Here is a 21,524-nt window from a genome sequence, read left to right on the forward strand (position 1 = left end):
ACTGGCAGCCATGAAGTGGACCAGCCTGTTTGCACGGACCACAGCGTCGGTTTTTGACTTCATCTACCAGCATCTGCACTGGGGGAAGAGGACAACCGTCAGCACCAAGGAGATCTGCTTGGACCGGTGACTTTTTAATCAGATTGACTATGATGGACCTCAAGAAACTGTAATAGTTGAATATTTGTGCACACAATTACATATTTGATGTTTTTAATCATTCACCTACCTGCTGATACGACGACTTCAGGTGTGTCACAGGGTAACACCAACTCTCCAAAAATATATACTATATATATACACTACAAGAAAGAGAATTTAATAATCTTGTAACATTTTTTGTAAACACTTTATACTGTAACTTTTTAAAATAAGTTTTGCTTTTGACAGCCAATTTCATGTGACAGCTACTATTAATTTAGTTTAATATTACTTTATCCATAAGGGAAATCTAATGCCTCAACTCGTATCTTCAAAGTTGTTGTGCATGGTGATGCTGTTTGGCAGGAAGGATCTCCAGCAGCAGTCAATCATCCAATGAATCTGAAGAGGCTTCTGACTGAAGACTGTTTGACATGCTAACATTTCAACATCTGGGCAGCAGAGACGATATTTCACAGCAACATGTCCTGGATGACGGCATCAGTTGTTGTTAAACCCGGCTAATCCACCTCATTTCAGAGGGATGTTGGAGTAGGGGATACAAAATACTTTATGATAAATAGGAGAGACGGTTTGAACTTCCCCTTTCTCTCTTTCTGTTTTTTGGTCCATGAAATCTTTTCAACTCTTTGTTGTAATTCAGGTTTTATCTGAGCTTTTGAGATGCCAATCAGCTGCTGTTTTTTTTTAAACAATAAATTTTTGCCACGGTTACGATAACGTTCAAAAATAAAAGAGAAGAAATCCTTCCAACTGCACAGTATCTACAAGAAGGAATAATTGTTCAATACATAAGCAAAAAAAAAAAGAACAAATGCAAACAAAGGGAATACATTCTAACAGAGATACTCCAACATCCTTTTAGAAAAACAAACTGGTGAATTTTAGTTGCATTTCATTGTTTTTTGAAACTACTTCCACTTGACAGGTGCACTATTTTCTCCCACTGACACTGAGACCAGGTGGTTTCCTGTTGTTCCTGAACTCTCAGTGGGCTGTATTGAAATAAACGTCTTCACTAATCGCCTGTAATCTCATTTACCTTTGGAACGAAACACAATTAAAGCTGCAAATGACCTGGAAAACTTCCGATCGACGCTTCCTCAGTTTCGCTCTCAGGTCTTTGTGGGTTTTTAGAGTAAAAACTATTGGAAAACATCAGAAGTAATATAGCAGAGTAATTTAATTTAGGTCTGGGCTTTGACTGGGCCGTTCAAACACGTGAGATATGCCAGTCAAGCCGTTAAATTGTAGCTGTGCCTGCCACCACCTTGTTTGAAACAGTAGTCCATAATCATGAAGCTGATTTATGAAAACAAAACAAAAATCTGAATAGTGTGGCAGGTATATGTCTTTACCACCCTTTATTACTGGGATAGCTGTAAATTTCAGAATAAACAGTTGCTTTGTAATTATTGAAAGGTAGTGCTGAGCAAAACAATTGCTAAATTTTATAGTGAAACATAAAACACATATTAAAATGCAATTATTTTATGTTTATACTGAAACATCTTTGCACTTTAAGACAATACTGCAAATGTGTTTTAAGCTTCAAAATATTAGTAGAAAGAAAATGAGAAAATATAAATAAGTGGGCCCAAAACCGAACCTTGGGGTACACCAATATAAACTGGATAAGGGTAAAAGTCTGGGCTTATTTCTGGATTCAGTTTCTTTTGAACGCTTTCTTAAAAAGTGGATTGATTTGAAGCCATTTATATCATCGAGCTCTTTTAAAAATGTGTGTGAACGTCGCAGTTCGGTAAAGACCTCTGAGGTTACCAAATGCAGAAGGGTTGTGCATACCAAGGCACTGCATGCATTATATAAGGAGAGGCAACCTGCTTCCATAGCTGGAGGATTGCCAGGAAGGAAAGACGTCAACAATGACCTCAGACCAGAAGTTGGAAGATCAAGTGGAAAGCCCTTCGCTGCCAATTTTCCCAGAAGAGGAAGTCCCAGGAAATTCCCTAGAAGGTCAGAACATGTGACGACCCAGCAACTCCAGCCCAGACGACACAGACCTCCGTAAGCGTATCGCTAACGAGGGCTGAAACGATTAATCGGATTAATCAATGATTGAAATAATTAGTTGATTAATCGTTAATTGGGGTATACGGACTTAAAAAAAACATGTAATTTGTGCTGAAAGAATATATTCAGACCAACAATTAAGTAAAAAATGTATAATAATATAAACATTTGCATTTAAGATGAAAACAAAAACCTTGATAGGTTTTATCCAGAACTCCTCAAGTGGTAGATTTAGCTTCACTTTGTTCAGATTTAGTTAAAATTATCCTATTTAACACATTTTGCTACTCAATTATCCATCCATTTTCTTTACACCCTTGTCCCTAATGGGGTCAGGAGGGTTTCTGGTGCTGATCTCCAGCTAATGTTCAAGGCGAGAGCTACCCAATAATAGTTGTTAAGTCAGATTGCGCTGTATTAATGCTACAAGCAAAAAGCATTAATGTTTGAAAAATTTTACAGCTGCATCCGTTTCCCCAACTAATCAAAAATTCACTAAAGAAATTATATTATTACATTTTAGGGGGAAAAATATCAACAAAAGTTATTTTAATATTTTGGATGTATTTATAATATTGGCTTAAGTGGTTAAATAAAAAATCTGCAGAATCAGTGAATTTTTTTATGTGATTAATCGTCAGAGCAATCGGTTACTAAAATAATCGTTAGTTACAGCCCTGCTTATGACGGAAATTTTAAAAAATGTGTTTTTACACTGTAAAGTTGAAATAATGAGAATTTTACAGGATAATCTTTTTTTTTTCACATATATATATATATATATATATATATATATATATATACACACATATATACATATTATAAAATATATTTTTACAAGAAATTTTATAAAAAAGCTTTTATTTTAAAAAATAAATTTTATTCTAACTTTCAATATATAGTTCATGTAATAAGGTGTAATAAACTAAAAATAAAATATATTTATAAAAAGTGTTTTTATAAACTATGTAAATATTTTTTTAGTAAAATGTTATCTTTTTTTCTTTTTAATTATATATTTTATATATTTTTTGCTGTTTTTGCAGGGGGGTAGGATCTGAGGTTTGTTTTCACTTCATTGCGTCTCATTTTAACATTTTTTTTTGCTCATACTAATTATTTTTCCTCGTCTCTTGCACCATGCCTGGGTTATTGTGATACTGCTTTTCTCTCAGATCCCTGGCATAAAATAATTTTTAAAAAGCTGCACTGCTGATAATCCCGTCCATATAGAGAACAATGCGCCTCGTCCGCCATGCTGCCCGTTGGGCGTCCTGCATCGGCACGTGAGGGATGAAACCTGCATCATGCATGTCAGCACATCCCTGGCAAAGGCGGGACGGCCAACCTGCCCTTTTAATGGAGGGATTAAGCTGATCAACTGCATGTTTTCCTGGATTAACGCCAGAGATTAGAGCCAAGGAGAAGGTCCAGAGGGTGTGGAGATCTGGTGAACTACAAAAGGCCCTTGCCAAGTGCCACCCTCATCCTAAAGGTCCAGGAGTTGAGTGACTGTGAACAGGGATAAGATCCGCTTCACAGTAGACCAATTGGTTTGTGCAGTTTGGACCGGCAGCTGTGAGAGACATGGGCAACTCAAACGGATGCACCGTGGACGACCTGCAGGCCGTGGAGATGCACCTGTGGTACAAGAAGTTCATGACGGAGTGTCCGTCCGGCCAGCTCACTCTGCACGAGTTCAAGCAGTTCTTCGGGCTGAAGGGGCTGGACCCAGAGGCCAACGCCTACATAGAGCAGATGTTCCGGACGTTTGACATGAACAAGGTGGGTGAAGAATGGAGCAAAACGTTTTTAGCCATTTATTTAACCAGGTGAGATATTAAAAACAATGACGAGAGATTCATTTGTTTACTTTTAATTATTTTTATGTAACAAGTTTGATGATGAGTTTGAGATCTGGATCCCAGTGGGGTCGAATAAAAATAAATAATAATAAATGTCTCTTAAATATTGTCATCTTTCTAAAATAATGTCCTAAATTGATTTTCAAAAATTATTTAAGGCAAAAAAAATGACTGAGGTCATTATTTTGGGAAGGTGATATTAATGTAATTTTAACTTTTTCATCCCCAAAAGAAAAAATAAATGAGTAGATTAAAGTAGCTTCTGACAATCTGTGCGTCTTTTTAAATGATTCATGCATAGATTTAAAAAAAATATTTTCTTTACTTGTTTATTTTTTTATATTTGGTCTCTAAAAAATTAAACAAGCCATAATTAATTTTAGGTGCAATACTCTCCATGTTTTGTTTTTGAACAAATTAGAAACAAAACCTGCATACTATGTTATGTAATTATGTAAAGAATGTCTTTTTTATTTATCGTTTTATAAATTAAGATCAGAAATTGCTCAAATTAAAATAAAAGCACTGCTGTTTAATTTATGAAAGTTGGTAAATCGGGAACATTGCAACTGCTTAGGGCCCCCTGCTGGGAAATACATCTAACCAAAAGCTCTGGTTTAAACACATAAGAGGGGCAAAACCTCATAGTTTTGGTTTAGCTAAAATAACTAAAAAGTTATTTTAGCTAATTTGGCACATGCTGTTCCTTTTATTGTTAATTTGTAAATTTTAAATGTTGGCTCACAGGTTATATGGAGAACCCTAAAATGAGGTCAGGACCGCTGAGGGGGGTTAAATGTAACGGGGGCCCCAAACATTATTCAGCTTAGGGCCTCATAAAACTTTGGGTCGGCTCTGTAAACCTTCATCCAAAGAAGAGAAAATTTAATTTCTCTTAAATTTAGAATTTTTTCAGTTGTATTGTCAAGATGTTATTTTTAATAAAGTTAACTGTTGATAAAGCTAAAAATTAAATCTCCTTAGATACCAATAAACTAAACTTTTTATCTCATGCTTTAAAATTACAAATTGAAATGACTGTTCATCTTAACGTGTTTACTAAATGGTGTTTTATTTGACAAATATTCCATATTTTAAAGGTTTGTTTTCATTTTACAATAGAGGTTGGCAGCAATTTCAGAATAAATGTAAGTGTTTATATTAATGTAGCAGCAGCAGAAACCCTTTTAGAGACTATAAACAACCCAAAAGTCAAATAAAACTAAATTATTTAAGAGGCTGTAGGATTCAGTTTATCCGCTTAGTATTTTATATTTTTTAAAAGGTAGCTGACACACTTCCTGTTTGGGAGTTTAAAGCATCTCTTTGTGATGCTTGGTTAGATTTAACAGTTCAACCAGAAAACATGCTAATCCTAATTTATGTCCCCTCGAACGCAGCAGGCCGCTAATCAACCTCCCAGCTACAAACTTTCGGCCCAATTTTTCCTCGCAGATCGGTTTAATTAGGAGCATCTGCGTGCGACTGACGGGGTCGTCACAGGATTTCTGTCTCAGCAGCTATATTTACTCCCTCCTTGAGCCAACAAAAGGCCGCTGTAATCTGTGCGCTTGATTGAACAAAGAGATTATCCCTGAGACGATGCTTTGATGCTGAGATTGATGCGACAGACAGTCCAGGAGATAATCTGTCTTGGCAAAGGATCAGTGATGCAGAAGTAAGACAGGGTGTTCGTTCTCTCATTAAATCCCAAGTAGGTATAGTTATGGATTATAATCTGGCACGTTGATAATCTCTGCAGGATGGCTACATAGATTTCATGGAGTATGTGGCGGCTCTGAGTCTGGTGATGCGGGGAAAGATGGAGCACAAGCTTCGCTGGTACTTCAAACTCTACGACGTCGACGGAAACGGCTGCATCGACCGCTACGAACTCCTGAACATCATCAGGGTAGATTAACAACCGCCATTTTCCTGAAACTTTCCCCAACAAGTGCGGCGGCATGTTGATTTTAATCCCTCTCCTTCCAGGCAATCCGGGCGATCAATGGAAACGACAATCAGGAAACAACCGCAGAGGAATTCACCAACAAAGTCTTTGATAGGATTGACATCAACGGAGATGGTGAGTGCAGATTGGGCGGATGACGTTCGGTGTCCAAATCCCATTTTAAATCCAGTCTGAGGTTAAGAAAAAAGTCACAAACTCTGACATATACAGAGAAGATCATATTAAGTGGATTTTAGTTTCATCCTGAAATTTCACCCTAAAGCCAACTACAATATATTGCCAAAAGTGTTTGCTCATCAAAATCACTGGCATCAGGTGTTCCACATCCACAGGTGTATAAAACGAAGCACTGAGGCATGCAGACTGTTTCTACAGACATTTGTGAAAGAACGGGTTGCTCTCAGGAGCTCAGTGAATTGGAACTGTGATAGGATGTGCAACAAATCCTGTCGTGAAATTTCCTCGTAACCAAATACTCCAGTCAACTGTCAGCTGTAATAGAAAATGGCAGCACCGTAGCCACCAAGTGGTCGGTCATGGAAACTGACGGAGCGGCGTCAGCGGATGCTGAAGCGCATAGAGCGAAGAGGTCACCAACTTTCTGCAGTCAATCACTACAGACCGCCAAAGTCCATGTAGCCTTCAGATTAACTCAGGAAAAGAGCTTCTTGGTTTCCATGGTGACCAGCTGCATCCAACCAAACATCACCAAGTGCAATGCAAAGCATCGGATGCAGTGGTGTAAATCACGCCGCCACTGGACTCTAGTGCAGTGGAGGCGCGTTCTCTCGAGTGACGGGCAATCTGGTGGACGAGTCTGGGTTTGGCGGTTGCCATGAGAACGGTACTTGTCTGACTGCATCTCGCCAAGTGTAAAGTTTGGTGGAGGGAGGATTATGGTGTTGGCTTGTTTTTCAGGAGCTGGGCTTGGCCCCTAGTTCCAGTGAAAGAAACTCTGAATGCTTCAGCATACCAAGACGTTTTGGACACTTCTAGGCTCCCAACTTTGTGGGAACAGTTTGGATCTGGCTCCTTCCTCTTCCAACATGACTGTGCACAAAGCAGGTCCATAAAGACATGGATGGAGACTGTGGGGTGGATGAACTGCACAGAGTCCTGACCTCAACCCGATAGAACACCTTTGGGATGAATTAGAGCGGAGACTGAGAACCAGGCCTTCTCGCCAAACATCAATCTGTGACTTCAGAAAGAATGGTCAAAAATCCCCAGAAACACTCCTAAACCTTTTGGACAGCCTTCCTAGAAGAGTTTATGTTGTTGTTGCATCTGGTGAACCAGCGTCAAGTTGAATCCTATGGATTAGGAATGAGATGTCGCCTAAGCTCATATGCGAGTCAAGGAAAGTGAGCAAATACTTTTGGCAATATAGTGCATCTCCAACGTTTTGTGAGTAACATAAGACCTCATCCAGTTTCGGTTCAGCAAAGTAACGCAAATGTTTACCACATTTTGTTATTGGAGATTTCAGGCAGAATATACGTCCAGGTCTCAACTCTCTGCCAAAGGAGTCTTGGTTGATGACTTGGATGTTAGGATGGACGCTGTTTAGGATTCCCCTCCCTGTCAATCTACGCTTGGCTGATCTGACTGGACAAAAATGACAGAATATGTCTTGAATGGATCAAAGCTTTATTCATCTCTTTAAGTGAACAGGTTTTCAAGAATCTCTCTCACTCCTGGGTCTTCCTTCCTCATCTGAGAAGTTGCTCCATTAAGATTAAGAACATGTTGGATTAACACCTGGCAACGGAAATTATATTCTGAAACACTTAGAACATCGTCTTTAAACTAAAACATTGTAACTACACCCATTAAAATTCATACGATTCATGACATCACTAATGTCATCACAGCAGCTGCAGTTAAATAGACACACATTGGCCTTCACTACGTCAAATTCGACATATTTAAGTGTTACGGAAATATGCAAATACACAAACCAGTTCACGTCAACTACAGTGAAGCCAATATACAGAAATCCTTGTTTAGAAATGACATTTACTGGGGTTTTTAATGTTTAATAAAAAGCTTTTATTTACTGTACCTGGGGAAAGAAGAGGTGACACATCTGGGTTCACTGGTTCTGACTTTACTTTATAAGACGATTCGTTCATAACGGTTCACTTCCTATGTCGGGAAACCAAAATGCGACGTTTTTCCGACTCTTTCAAAGGAATCAGTTTTTTCCTTAACTCTAACAGTCAGATTTATTAGATTTGAATATTGTTGAAAAGTTTATTTCAGGATCGACACAATATAAATTAATACAACACAAACGTATGTTTTCAAGTCTTTATTTATGTTAGTTAATAAAAACGCCACTTTTAAGATTAAAATATTACAAGATTAATAGACAATTATTTTTAACAAAATCGAGTCTTTAATATTTTTTAGCTGTAAAAAACAAGTTCAATGTTATAATCTATCTTAAAAATGGAGAATTGTCAATTTTAAGCATAACCTTTAAAACTTTCAAAAAATACAAGATTAATGCTTAAATAATTGTTTTTGAGTTTGGTGCTTTGGATTTTCTTGTAGTTTTTAATATGCTGCTTCTGTGGACAAAAAGTAAGTACACCCACTTTAATTTCTAAATTGCATTTATAGTTGAAAATACTTTGTAAAATAAAATACATAACCTTTACATTACTTTGTCTGAATTTAAGCAAATAGAAATAATTTTCATAATCATAATTGACGCAAGAAGTTAGTTTTGTTCAATTTAACGTCGGAAAATAAAATTATAAAATTTTTATTTACAGTTTATGAAATTATCTGTCATTTTTAATAAATAATTTGTTTTTCTACATTGCAGGTTCAATTAAACCACTTTAATTGTTATTTTCTTGTTGCCATGACTACTTAACAGTCCAGTCCTGAATCAGAAAACGAATATTTAAAGCATCAACGTTGTGTCTCTGAACAGGTGAGCTGTCTTTGGAGGAGTTCGTGGAAGGAGCTCGCAGTGACCAAGACTTCATGGAGGTGATGATGAAGAGTTTGGACCTTCGTCACATCATGGCGATGATCCACAGCAGGAGGCACAGCGTTTAGCCGCCTCGCCCTCATTCACAACGCCGCCTCTTTGAAAAAAACAAAACAAAAACTCTTTTATATGTAAAAGTGAGATTTTGTGTTTGGTTTGGCTCCACCGTAACTTGAGGCCGAACCTCGGAAAACAGACATGAGTTTAATCTCCAAATGAGCGACATGTATGCACTTTAAAAACGGGCTGATTCACTCCGGTTGTTGAGGACGATCTGCATGAACGTCGATCCTGAGCTGAGCTCCACGGATCTGTTTGTATTTTCTGTATCGATGTCCCTCATAAGGTTGAATTAGTCGGGTCTACAGGAGGAAACTACGACTGTTTAACGTGAATTTGATTAGCTGGAAAACAGGAACCTTAAGAGATTTAGTGAAGAATAGACATTTTCTATTTTTTCTGTGTTTAAAAGCCAAATTTAGTAGCAGGTTTTGTTGTTTTGAAGTGTCTTTGGGTGTTTTATTGACTGATGTGTTTGGCTTAATAATATAGAAAATCCCGGTTCTGTTGTCAGCTGTACTCATCTGGTGCCTTCACTGCACAGTGTGTTTAATTTCAGCTTTTCTCTATTTATACACTAAAACAAATCCCAATAAAAACCTGATAAGTACATTTCTGTCTTAACTAAATGAGATATGTCCAATTATGAATGCAGTTTTCATTTTTATTGTTTAAAGCAAGAAAATGAGTAACTTTTTAGTTATTTTGATGTATCAGATGAAATGTTTCAGCATTTTTCTGTCATATTAACGAATATCTGACCAACAAGCATTGGAGACATTTACCTGAAGGAAAAGTGTCTATAAATAAATACACTGCACTTTGTTTTGAACTTGCTTTTTATCTACCAATTTGCACATCATGCTTAAAACATGCTAAGCAGAACATGCATGTAACACAAATTAGATAAAATTAAAGTTGAAAACGGAACAAATTCAAACAAAACTCAAATAAATAAGTTTGTTGTTAATGACAAAATGAGGACGAGATTAAAATATCAATTTTGTAGATTTTGCACTAAATGAATTTTGCACAGCAGACTTTTATTTCCTCATCTTATATTAACAGGATGTTTATTTCCTCATCTTATATTAACAGGAAATGCAGAAGAAGAAAAAAATGAAAACATCTCAAACTGCAGAGGTGGCGTGAACAAAAAAGCACACGTCGCTTTTAGTTCAAAAGGATTTGAGTAAAATGTGCATCAGTGAATCCAAGGTTGGGTCAGGACAAAATAAAAACAGGTGAAACTGCAAAGCAAGGAGGTGCGTTTATGCCTGGGAGGAAGGGCAAAGGTCGTCCCGGATGTTGTCAGAATTACTTTACGTCAGGAAAGGCGAAGTCATCTTCATTTGCATTTTTGAAACTAATCGTTTCTGAGCTTTTCATCTCATGAATAAATAAATACTGAATATTTTTCCTCTGATAGAAAAGGCGAAACTTAAAGAGAAAGTGAGTTAAAACTACTGCAGCATTATGTTTATTTCTTTCACAAAATGAAATTTAACGTTGAGGTCACAGATTAGCCACAAGGTGGCAGCGAAACGTTCAGAGCATTTCCAGCCAACAGCAGAGTCAGCCAAACACTCGTCCGCAGAAATAAATCTCTTTATCTTACTGTCGCCGCGCGTCGTCTCTCCTTCACGCGCCGCAGCCTCACAGGAAGTCATACAGATACTTCACAATATCAAAGTTCACCGTCCTGGAAAACAAACCACAGCGAGCGAGCGCTCTGTCAAACTCCGTAAAGGTCAGTTCCTCTGAATAACTCAGAGTTGCGGGTGTGTGACAGCAGAGGAGCACACACACACACCTGGAGATGGCAGAGATGAAGTCCAGGGAAACGGCGCATTTGTACTTTGGAGAATCGAGCTGGTCGTCGTGGCTGACCAGAGTCAGCAGCTGCAGCGTCACCAGAGACGAGATCTGAACAGAAACATTTATTTTTATCGGCGGCTCCAGTTTGACGAAGAGCCACAAATTTAAATACAAACGGTTTAATCTAAAGAATCACTAAATACACGATCCTGCATTTTATTCATGGTTCAAATCCCAGTTTGGAGTCAAAAGAGTTAAAAATGAAAATAGCAAAGTTCACAGAGAAATACAGAAAACTGGAAAAAATGGATGGATGGAGGACTAGAACATGTCTGATTCATGGACAGATTAAATAAAACGGCTGATTCTAATTTCAAACAGGATGAGGAATAAAAGCGTTAAATTAATAAGAGTTAAATTACAAACAGAACTGTTCCTCCACGTTCATCCAAACATCTGAAACATTTACAGGTCCACAGACACCAGCCTGAGTCTTTGAATCCTGATCGATTCGATCATAAAACCTGCTGACGACGGTGACGATCACAGAAACATGGCCGCCTGCCGGGTTCTGACCTGGGAGAAGATGCTGGCGGACGGAGCGACCCGGCTGTCCACCACGCTGTAGAAAATGGCCAGCAAGCGGTCCAGGGGAAAAGGCTTCGGCCCCAGAAGGTGGTTACTGGTCTGGGAAGCAGGAAGTCACTTTGTTTGTGCAACATATTTCAGCAACAAGGGAGAAAAGTGCTTTACATGAAACACATTCCTGTGTAGCGATATATTACTGTACTGGTGATCACCTTTTCATTTTTCTTCAAGAAGTTTGTTTTCTTTATTTTTCCGTGATGCTGCAGGGAGAAAACAAAGACAAAACAAGTCGTGAAGTGAAAACAAGACACTTTACTGTGATTCTTCACTCGTAAAATGAAAATACCTTGACGAAGAAGCGTTTATCTGTGCGGGCGGGGTTGTAGGAGGCCAGATAGGCGGCGATCAGCAGGAACTTGGAGTAATATGGAAGCTCAACATGAGTGTGAGCTGATAAACCTTCGAAACGAGGAAACGGGTCCAATCAGCCGTCACACCTTCATTCATAATCTGTATATAAATAAATGTTTTCTGTGTGTTGGCACCTCTCAGGGCTCCGGTCTCGTGCTCATCCATTTGCTCCCACTGAAGACTAACAGAGAAAACATCAGAGATCATTTATTTAAGGAGGTCAGAGGAAACGTGAAGAGCAAATCCAGATGAAAGTTCAGACCTGGAAACCTCTCGAAGGTAAACTGTCTGCATGGCTTTCTTCAGATGAGGCTCGATGTTTTTCCACAGCTTGTGTGTTTCCGTCTCTTTCACTGAACACAAACAGAATCTTTTATACTAAAGATTCATTTCTGACTCGTCCAGTAAAATTATGCAGCTACACCCAGAAAATGTTTACATTTTAAACTCCTGCTGTCACCCAAACGAGCAAATTAACTCAAAACTGATTCTCTACATCAGGGACCTTGAACTTATTTAAACTTTAACTTATTTAGATTATGAACGTCCTCAACATGTTCTGGTAAAATGTGTTGATAAATCCCATCAACAAAATTTGGATGAAAAGCATCGAGTGTCTCTGCACTCGATGAGAACTTCTTAAAGTTAAATAATACTGAACATCATTTCCATCGATGTAATTTGGCAGAATATTTATGAAAACTAGGGGAAATTACAGCCACTTAAAAAAAACAAATCTGGCTTTAAACTTCTGAGATCAAAAGTCAGAATCCTGACAAAAATGATAGAATTCTGTTTTTCCCCCGAAATTTGACATTTGTTCTCAAATGTTTACTTTTTTTTCCTCTCTGAATTTCAGCTGAGAAAATTCTGAGAAATTTCTAGGTCAAAATTTCCCCCCCAGAATTTTGACATTTTTCTCAGAATTTTTTACTTTTTTTCTCCCCTCAGTATTATGATTATTTTTCTCCAGTTTGAATGAATTCTGACACAGAATTTCGACTGAGAAAATTCTGAGTCCAAATTTCTCCCCCAGAATTCAGACTTTTTTTCTCATAATTTCGACTTTCCCCCCCCAGAATTTTGCCTTTTGATCTTATAAGATTAAAGTGAGAAAAATTCTGGTAAATTCTGAGAAAAAGTCAGATTTCTCTCTCTGGATCACATAAAACTTTCTGGCCCTGAGTTTGAGACATGTGCTCTAAAAGGTTTCAGTCAGGCTCAATCATGGGAAAGATTGCCGACTCAACAGATTTGTACCCAAGCTTTACTCAGAAAATTTAGCGGAAGGAAAAATTGCTTGGAAGATTTGAAAGGATTGTCAAACAGTTAAAGATTTTGGAAGGACATCACAAGGATTCAAACTGAATCATGAATCCCACACACTGACTGTAATGTCCATGAAACGCTGCACTGATGCAGTAATTCATGCCAAAGGAGCCCCAACCGAGGCCTGACAGGATGAAAATGAAGCTGAGATTTTTGTTTAAAACATCTTTTGTTGATCTGATGAAGAAATAAATGCTTGAACTATTAAATATCAATATGTTTTAGCTTTACCTTTCCCCACTGCGACTGGTTCACAGAACTTTGAGAAGTTGAGCGCCGCCTGGTTGAAACAGAGCAAATAAACAATAATCAGTGTTGAATGAAACCAGTTTAAACCCACCAGTTAACCCAGTGAGGTGTGTGTTCCCCACCAGGTGTTGCAGCTCTCTGAGGTCCCTGCAGACGGCGTAGAAAACTCCCAGCAGGATGTTGATGTAGGAGGAGTAAAACTCTGCTGAATATGAAGGATTTCTGCCTGCAGATAAGATCTGCAGCAGCTCAGCTGGAAGCAGAAGTTCGACTCATTAGAAAGAGCAGAACAGATTGAAATACATTAAATTTAATTTGTTTAATTTTGGATATGACCTGAGATCTTTCCCACTTTATTTTTATTTTAAATGTTTTGAGTGTTTAGAAAAGCACTACACAAATAAAATGTTTTATTATTATTATCCTCCTCCCACACCGTTCAGCACCTCTAATGCAACAGTTTTGTTTCTTCATATCATCCACTGTTTGCAATGTTTCATAAAATATATTAATTACAAAAATATTCATGCTGCTTTAACTATTTAACATCTTAAAGCTACATTTATTTATTTTAGGTCATAAATCAACACAAATTGGTTCATAAATTGCATAAAAAGGGCTTTTAAACATCATTTTTACATTTTGTTGCAGATTCTCATTTGGATTTTGTTCTGAACTTTGACTAGGCCACTCTAACACAGATCAAAACCATCCCATAATATCTCTGATTGCATGTTTAAGGTGGAAAATGAATCCTCTGCAGTCTCTTGGATTAAAAGAGTTCCCACATCATAATGCTGCCACCACTATGTTTTGCTTTGGTTACAGTGGGAACTAGATTAAGTAGCAGCTTCATTTTTATCCATCAATCTACTGATGTTAGGCTACATTAAGTAGGGCTGTGTAATATCAATTTTGCGATATACGTATATCGATATTTTCTTTGCTAGAAAAAAAATCGATATTCATCCGCAAGTATCGTAACATCCCACTGTCATCTTGCTCACTCACTGCTCGCTTCGCCAGGAGAGTGATTAGGTCATCAGGCTTAGAGTGATTCCTTCAGATGTTAAATTTCAAGGTTAAAAAGGTATCAAACTATTCAGAGCAGGTACTTGGTGCACTTTGTTTACTTTACAAATGCATGTAAGCTACAGTTTGTACTGTTTCAATTAAAAGAAACATGTTTTCTCACCACTTCTTTGATTCATTTTGTCCAGCTGTCGACTTTAAGTCTGTGTCCAACCAGAGCCAGGTATTGTGTAGTTGGTGCTGTTAATCAGTTTTCTGTTAAATTAATTCAATCCAACTCTATAACAGTCACAAAATGTCACCAAAATCACTCTGTCTAAAATTTTTCAGAAAATCACAAAAGTGTATTGAATCGTATCGTTTGCTGAATATCGCAATACATATCGTATTGTGAGAATATCGTATCGTGAGATTATTGTATCACTACAGCCCTAATATTAAGGGTTTGAATATGAAATTATTTCTCTAATAATTTGTCAAAACATTTGTTAACATTATCAACATGCTTGAATATTCATAAGGAGCTTAAATAAACAACAAAAGTTTCTTTGAGGCGAATACCTTTACTGTAGTCGGGGAAGTGGAGCAGCAGAGGCTCGAAGCAGCCGGTGTTTGGTCTGAACTTGTCCCAAACGATTTCGCTCAGCAGGATGACGCTGACGTTGTCCTCCACCTAAAAATAAAACATCATAAATGTGTCGTTTTCTTTAATAACACACTTCAGAGTGAAGAGTTGCATCCCTGGACACAAACATATCAACACTGAAAAGGTGCCAGAAACATTTTACAAATCAAAACGTTTAAACTGGAGACGCACCGATCAGATTTACTGTAGCAGTTTGAAGTCATGATCAGTTTACAGAGCCGAAAAAATCGTTGAAACTGGGAGATGATGATCCAGAAAGAGTTAATTATTAAGGCTGCGCCGATAAATCCGCCCAGATTTAATTAATTTTGGGAGATCTGACAATATTTCATATGAGAAATGGATTTATCTGACTCTCCGAAGGTCTAAAAATCACCCACTGTTGACAACTCGGCAACTCTGTAAGAGTTTGTCTGTTTTAATTTGTGTTTTTATTCTCATGTGTTTTTATCTGTGTTTTTATCAATGTTACACAGCACTTTGGTGCAGCTTATATATATCTGTTTTTAAATGCTTTATGAACAAACTGACATCTTTTGCTTTTTCCTGACAAATTTAAAAAAAAAAATGTAAAAAATTAAAAATCAATATCAGTCGGTCAGGCTTTTTAAGGATCGTCAATCGGCCAGAGAACTGCAATCTGTGCGTTAAGCGTGCTGCTTAGACTCCTGTTAGTGTTAGCTAGTTAGTCAAGTACAAGCAAAAAACAAAACCTACAACTAAGTTGTTTCGAAGCCAAAACAGTCGAAAACAACCTTCAGGTTGAGTTGGAAATATTCTGCTTTGTTCAGAAATTGGGCGGATTATTCCTTAATTATATTTTCTATCACTTAACAAATGTTTGGTCAATCTGTTAAATGCAACACATTTTGTACCTCTAGGTTTGGACTCCAAAAACATCACAAACCTCCAGAATTTATAACAGAAAAATATTTTTTTTACTATTAGAAAAAAACAGAAGGAACATAAAAACCTAGAGAAAATATTAAGAAATTTATATACCTCCCATTTTAAAAAGTGCCTCGACCAATGAGACAATGAGAACGCTTGAAAGAATGTGTTTTGTTAATCAGCCAATCAGAGACAGTTTCTGATGTATCATTCGGTGTCAACAGATAATCTGCACTTTTTTGGATTTCAGTATTTTTTTTTATAAATCAACATGTCTAATATTTGTTATTATTTTCTTTTTAAATCAGACAACGTAAAAATACATCTATAATGTCCGCTGTTCTTCCAAGAACACAGAGGCTTTGCAGCGGCCTAGTCAAAGTCTGGACTTAAATCCAACTCTGATAGGCTAGTAGGCCTTAAACAAAAAAACCTCCAAAATGGCCAAATTAAAACATTTCTGCAAAGGACAGTGGACCAACATTTCTCAGAATCTGCAGGTTGAAAGAGTTAACTCCAGGTGAAAATTAAAAAAAAAAAAAAAAAAATTAAAGTCTGAATTTGAGTCTCAATCTCTAGAAGATGCAGGTTTGTTTCTATAAAAATCATGAGCTTTCATAACTCAAGCAGGCATCCAGTTATTTTGACCTTCTTAATGTGGTTGTCATGTGGAGAACTGGGTGAGGAAAATTTCTGTAACGATGCTTCGGCTCCATTCGATGTCCCAGAAATAAATGGCAGCCAAAGAAAAGCCACAATGGGAAACCTGCAGCAAAACCTCCCGAACAGGAGGAAGTTTTTTATTATTTATTTAACTTATATCTGTGATATTAACTAGAAATGTCTTGTCAAAATCCTAATTATCACTTTAAACTCACATGTAGCTACACTGAAAAATATTTCCTATTTTTTCCCCCCCAAGAGAAAATACGGTTGGAGAGTTTAATTAAAATGCAGCGAGAGGCTGCCATCATTCTCTCCTTACAGCTTTATGAAATAACTCGTCCCTTTCAGCTCAAGGTTAGTCATTACAAACAAAGCCCTCCGAAGGTCTGTTCATCATCTGAGCAGCCCGACAACAACGAAACGCCTCCAGCGATAAATAAAACGCTCACCAGTTCCTGAAGGCGGAGGAGAGCAGGGAGAAGATTGACGTTGGCGTCTCTTAGAAGTTCAGCTTGCTCCATTACCTGAAAAAATAAAAATAAAAACATCACACAAGACCTTTTCCTGTGAGCTTCATTAAGCTGCTTTCTGTGAAATTTACAACAAGAAGAAATGGGGTGAAGTTGAAGAGGAAACTGAACAGACTCACGATGTATCGCGTCTGCTTGCTGGGAAACTCTGAGGCTCGCTGTTTGTAAATGCGGACGAAGTCAGAGAGGGAAGGACTGCAGGGGAGCAGCGATGCAGCGTCGCAACCGAAGAAAGACAGCAGCACTTGTTCAAACAGCAGCGCAGCAGAGACGCACTCCACACAGCTGACAGTGACATGAGGAAGCTGCAGGAGGACAAAGATTAATCAATTAACTGCTTCAGTGATTAAAAATCTATTAATTTAAAGAACTGACACAAACTTCCTATTCAAACAATAGGAGTTGCAGATTTCTGCTGAGATTTGGTATAAATATTATCTTTTTATAACAAATAAACAAAATTTTTCTTAAGAAAATATAGATTAGATGCAAAAAAAAGATTCATAAAACAGAAACAGACTTTATTGTCCCACAAAGGGGGAAATCAGGTGTAACAGATGTAAATGTTCTTAAGAGTTAAAACATTATAAAGAAATAATTCCCATTTATTAAAGCGTTTGGATTCATCTTCATAGGATGTTCAAACTTTTGAAACATGTTGGCTAAATAACAAAACAAAACAAAAAAAAACTATAATTTTCAACTAAAATCAACAAAATGTTCTTTTTTCACTTAATCAACAATAAACCAAGCAGTAACCAATAACTATTTTACATAAATAAAGTTTTTTTTTTTCAGTTTTAATGGGATCATAGTTCCAAAACTTCAAATGGTTTTTGTACATTTTCACTTTTTATTTCGGGCTCAATTGATAAAAAAGTGAAGAAAATATTTTTGGAATAATAATTTTGCAATAAAAAATGAATCATTTGAAAACACTTAATGTAATTAGCAAAGTTTTAATACATCATTTATTTGGTTGTACTTTAGAGTGTAAATCAATGAGTAGATGTGTTGTTACCATGACAACAGAAGGAAACTAGAAGATGATCGCTGTGTGGCATCAAACATATTTGTAAGCAGATTTTAATTTCATAGTCATACTTTGAAAAAGATTATTATATTAGAAATTGAAAGGGGATTTGAAAGAACATGTGTGTGTGTGTATTTACAAGCGAATTTTCCAATTCTTATGAACATTAAAAACACAATACATCATTAAAATTTTCAGTTTTTTTTAAATGTGGATAACTGGGCAGAACCAATCCAAGGAAAATTTTGTTTGAAATTCAAATAGTTGTCTCTTTAACCATGAAAATGTTTCTCTCACCTCCAGTTCCTTCATTAAAAGGTTCACCACATGACTTTTTCCTGATGCTCGATGACCGTAGATGAAGAGTGAGGGGTAGCAGTACTGCTGTGGCTGGATAAACACAATCAGAGGAGAATAAAAGTCAAGTCTGAGCTTTTACCATCATGTAGCTTATTAATCATGATGCAAACAGTTTTAGAAAATGGGGATAACTTTTACACAAAGTAAAACATACATAAATATTAAGCAATAAGCACCAGTAGTTTCTTGGGAACTAATATAAACTACATACAGTTATTTGTTAGCACCTCTGGATGTAGCATACCTCCCCCATGAGCGACAGCAGCATCCCAGCCTGGACCTCCCGACAGGGCAGCTGCTCCGACACTTTCCGCAGCTTCTCTCCATCATATCCCGGGTGCTCCAACAACCCTTCCATCCTGAGCTGTACCACCCGTGATATAATTGAGCTTCAACCGGTGAAGAAACAGAAAAATAATCCAGCGAGAACCATAGGTTAGCTTAGCTGGAGACAGTACAAACAGACGTTGGAGGAGAAGAGGCGACGTGTTCAGAAAAAAATGTGACTCAAACGGGTGTCAACACCGAAAACTTCAGCTGAAAACATAAGCAGCCGCTGTGGAGACCTCAATAAGTGAAAAAAATAATAAATTAGAAAGCAGAAAAAGTGTTTAAAACCTCGATAAAGTCGGAATCAAATGCTGAAAAGTCCCGCGCGCCGGCAGGTTGCGTCACGGATAATTCCTCAGCGGACCAATCACGTGCATGCAAGGGTTTCTGGGTAATGTAGTTCATCTATCCCCTTTAATAAAAATTAAAGGTGCACATTTAAATCCTACCATTAATAAACAGCAAGAAATAAAACACATGAATAAAATAAATTAAATAATGAATAAATAAAAATAGAAAAATAAAAATACCAAAACCATTAATAACTAAAAATTTTTTAAAATACTAAAGATAAAAAGATATCAATACCATTGATAAATAAAACTATAAGTAAATACAAATAATTATGCAACACGAATATAATAAAACAAATAAAACCATTAATAAAAAGTACAAAAACTGCTAATAAAACCACGAATAAAGGCAAATAATTAAAAATTCTGAAAACAATTAAGCAAACAAAACCATTAATACAAAAACATTGAAAATAAAAAATACCAAAACCATTACCAGATAACATGAATAAATGCAAATAAATAAGTTAATTAATATTAAACAACATAAACAAATATTCAGCAGAAAAACATAAGTAAACTTGTGATATATTTCGCAAATGCAAATATATCATGGGACAAAATGAGCATATCTAACAAATCCATAATGATGACGCTTCAGTTAAATTTGAATCCATGTGTTTCAGTTTGAGATTTGGCGCCCTGCAGGAATAACACTACGTCAGAACAGGATTAGGAACTGTGGGCTGGCCCAGGAACCGCGGATCTCCTCCAGCTCTGATTCGGTCGGATCGCAGCTGCAGTTGTTGCTCTGTCGGCGCAGAGGACGGACCGATCCGAGCGCATCCCTCACCGCCTCCGGAGGAAGCTGAATGTGAGCGCAGATGGGGAGTAAAATCCTCCGCAGATAGGATTTTGGTTTCGTTTTCGGAGCGAGGAATCCACGGATGCGAGGATGCGGTGAGGCTGTGGCTGCAGCTGCAAACTGAGCGACCAGGAGGAAGAAGTTCTGCTGAATAGCGAGCCCAGATGAGGCAGATCTTCGTCTGCTGAGCGGATCCGGAGGACAGAGCGGAAGAGTCCAGAGGATATGGTCCCTGGGGCCCCCAGCACCACGACCACCACCACCACCACCATGCTCCCCGCCTCCGAGGCTGCCAAAATCTACCAAACCAACTACGTGCGCAACTCCCGCGCCATCGGCGTCCTGTGGGCCATCTTCACCATCCTCTTCGCCATCGTCAACGTGGTGTGCTTCATCCAGCCCTACTGGATCGGGGACGGCATGGACACCCCGCAGGTGGGCTACTTCGGTCTGTTCCACTACTGCATCGGGAACGGGCTGTCCCGGGACCTGGTGTGTCAGGGCAGCTTCACGGAGTTCCACAGCATCCCGTCCGGCGCCTTCAAGGCTGCCTCCGTCTTCATCGGCATGTCCATGGCGCTGGTTCTCACCTGCATCGGCTGCTTCGCGCTCTTCTTCTTCTGCAGCACCGGAACCGTGTACAAGATCTGCGGCTGGATGCAGCTGGCTGCAGGTAGGAGGCTCGGGGACTACAGGTGGGAGTTGATCTGGAGGCATCCAGAAATTCATTTTAAAAAGTTCTGGGCGCAAATGGATAGGGGCGCCGGGCCAGAGGGGGCGCCACAATATGGCGACATAGTAATCTGACAGCTGTTTGTGCATTGAAACAGGAGGAATCCTATAATTTATCAATATACACCTCAAAGTTCTCACCTGCGTCCCTTTCGGTCTTCACATCCCTTAAACTTTTTGATGCTTCATCTCATTACAAACTTATTTTATCCGATTTGTTATTATTGTTTACAAATAAAAGTGTAACCTGCATATTTATTTAGTATTACTCTGAAACAGTGGTGCTCAAAGTGAGGTTCGGGGGCCATTTGTGGCCCTTGGATTGACAAAATTTGTAAATATTTTTGGTTGGAAGTTTTACAGAAATTTTCTAAATCTTTTTTAAAAAAAAGGCAAAAATTGTTCAGTACTAAAGGTTTTTTGTCGTTTATCATCCATGTTTTTCTCTTTTATTTTACGTAAATAGGAAGTTTGACCACAAATATCCAGCAACATTTACTAAAATAAACACCTGGGAATAAAATGTAATTGATTCAAAATATAAACTTTGCGACTATTTGTTTTGCTTCAGCTCTACAATAATCTACAGATTATTTAAATATCTGAATCCGTTTTATTGAAATATTGCAGAAGAAGTAAAACTGGAAACAA

General features: G+C 37.7%; 3 protein-coding genes across 5 annotated transcripts in view; 2 read left to right on the forward strand and 1 right to left on the reverse strand.

Moving 5' to 3' along the window:
• The first annotated feature begins 3,659 nt into the window (after positions 1-3,659).
• guca1aa (guanylate cyclase activator 1Aa) lies at positions 3,660-9,108 on the forward strand. The gene is made up of 4 exons (XM_008400354.3): positions 3,660-3,981; positions 5,824-5,973; positions 6,054-6,147; positions 8,981-9,108. The coding sequence occupies exons 1-4, from the start codon at positions 3,784-3,786 to the stop codon at positions 9,106-9,108; spliced, it is 570 nt and encodes a 189-aa protein (XP_008398576.1). The 5' UTR covers positions 3,660-3,783.
• orc5 (origin recognition complex, subunit 5) overlaps positions 8,355-21,524 on the reverse strand; it is a 38,359-nt gene continuing 25,189 nt past the window's right edge. Inside the window, exons 2-16 of one of the 3 annotated variants that reach the window (XM_008400350.3) lie at positions 18,898-19,395; positions 18,591-18,683; positions 17,380-17,565; positions 17,180-17,254; positions 15,089-15,200; positions 13,618-13,748; positions 13,478-13,526; positions 12,180-12,270; positions 12,052-12,098; positions 11,853-11,965; positions 11,719-11,766; positions 11,495-11,605; positions 10,914-11,026; positions 10,719-10,802; positions 8,355-9,137 (exon numbers count right to left, since the gene is read on the reverse strand). In XM_008400350.3, the coding sequence (XP_008398572.2) occupies positions 10,757-10,802; positions 10,914-11,026; positions 11,495-11,605; positions 11,719-11,766; positions 11,853-11,965; positions 12,052-12,098; positions 12,180-12,270; positions 13,478-13,526; positions 13,618-13,748; positions 15,089-15,200; positions 17,180-17,254; positions 17,380-17,565; positions 18,591-18,683; positions 18,898-19,011 (1,329 nt within the window). In that variant the 5' untranslated portion in view covers positions 19,012-19,395 and the 3' untranslated portion in view covers positions 8,355-9,137; positions 10,719-10,756. Of the gene's footprint in view, positions 9,138-10,553; positions 10,803-10,913; positions 11,027-11,494; positions 11,606-11,718; positions 11,767-11,852; positions 11,966-12,051; positions 12,099-12,179; positions 12,271-13,477; positions 13,527-13,617; positions 13,749-15,088; positions 15,201-17,179; positions 17,255-17,379; positions 17,566-18,590; positions 18,684-18,897; positions 19,396-21,524 lie in introns of those variants that run through there. The other 2 variants (XM_081604012.1, XM_008400352.3) reach the window with 2 other exon arrangements.
• The window catches only part of lhfpl3 (LHFPL tetraspan subfamily member 3), a 30,253-nt gene continuing 28,794 nt past the window's right edge, over positions 20,066-21,524 (forward strand). The window contains exon 1 of the mRNA XM_008400349.3: positions 20,066-20,814. Within this exon, the coding sequence (XP_008398571.1) occupies positions 20,367-20,814 (448 nt within the window). The 5' untranslated portion in view covers positions 20,066-20,366. The remainder of the gene's footprint in view (positions 20,815-21,524) is intronic.

The sequence above is a fragment of the Poecilia reticulata genome, chromosome 23 (assembly GCF_904066995.2).
Source record: "Poecilia reticulata chromosome 23, P_reticulata-male-v2, whole genome shotgun sequence".
In the NCBI taxonomy this organism is placed as follows: Eukaryota; Metazoa; Chordata; class Actinopteri; order Cyprinodontiformes; family Poeciliidae; genus Poecilia; species Poecilia reticulata.

Excerpts from the sequence above, each read along its gene's own strand:
- guca1aa (XM_008400354.3), top strand. The coding sequence starts at position 3,784 with ATGGGCAACTCAAACGGATGCACCGTGGACGACCTGCAGGCCGTGGAG. Across the intron at positions 5,974-6,053 it reads AACTCCTGAACATCATCAGG|GCAATCCGGGCGATCAATGG; the intron begins GTAGATTAACAA and ends CTCTCCTTCCAG. Across the intron at positions 6,148-8,980 it reads GATTGACATCAACGGAGATG|GTGAGCTGTCTTTGGAGGAG; the intron begins GTGAGTGCAGAT and ends GTCTCTGAACAG.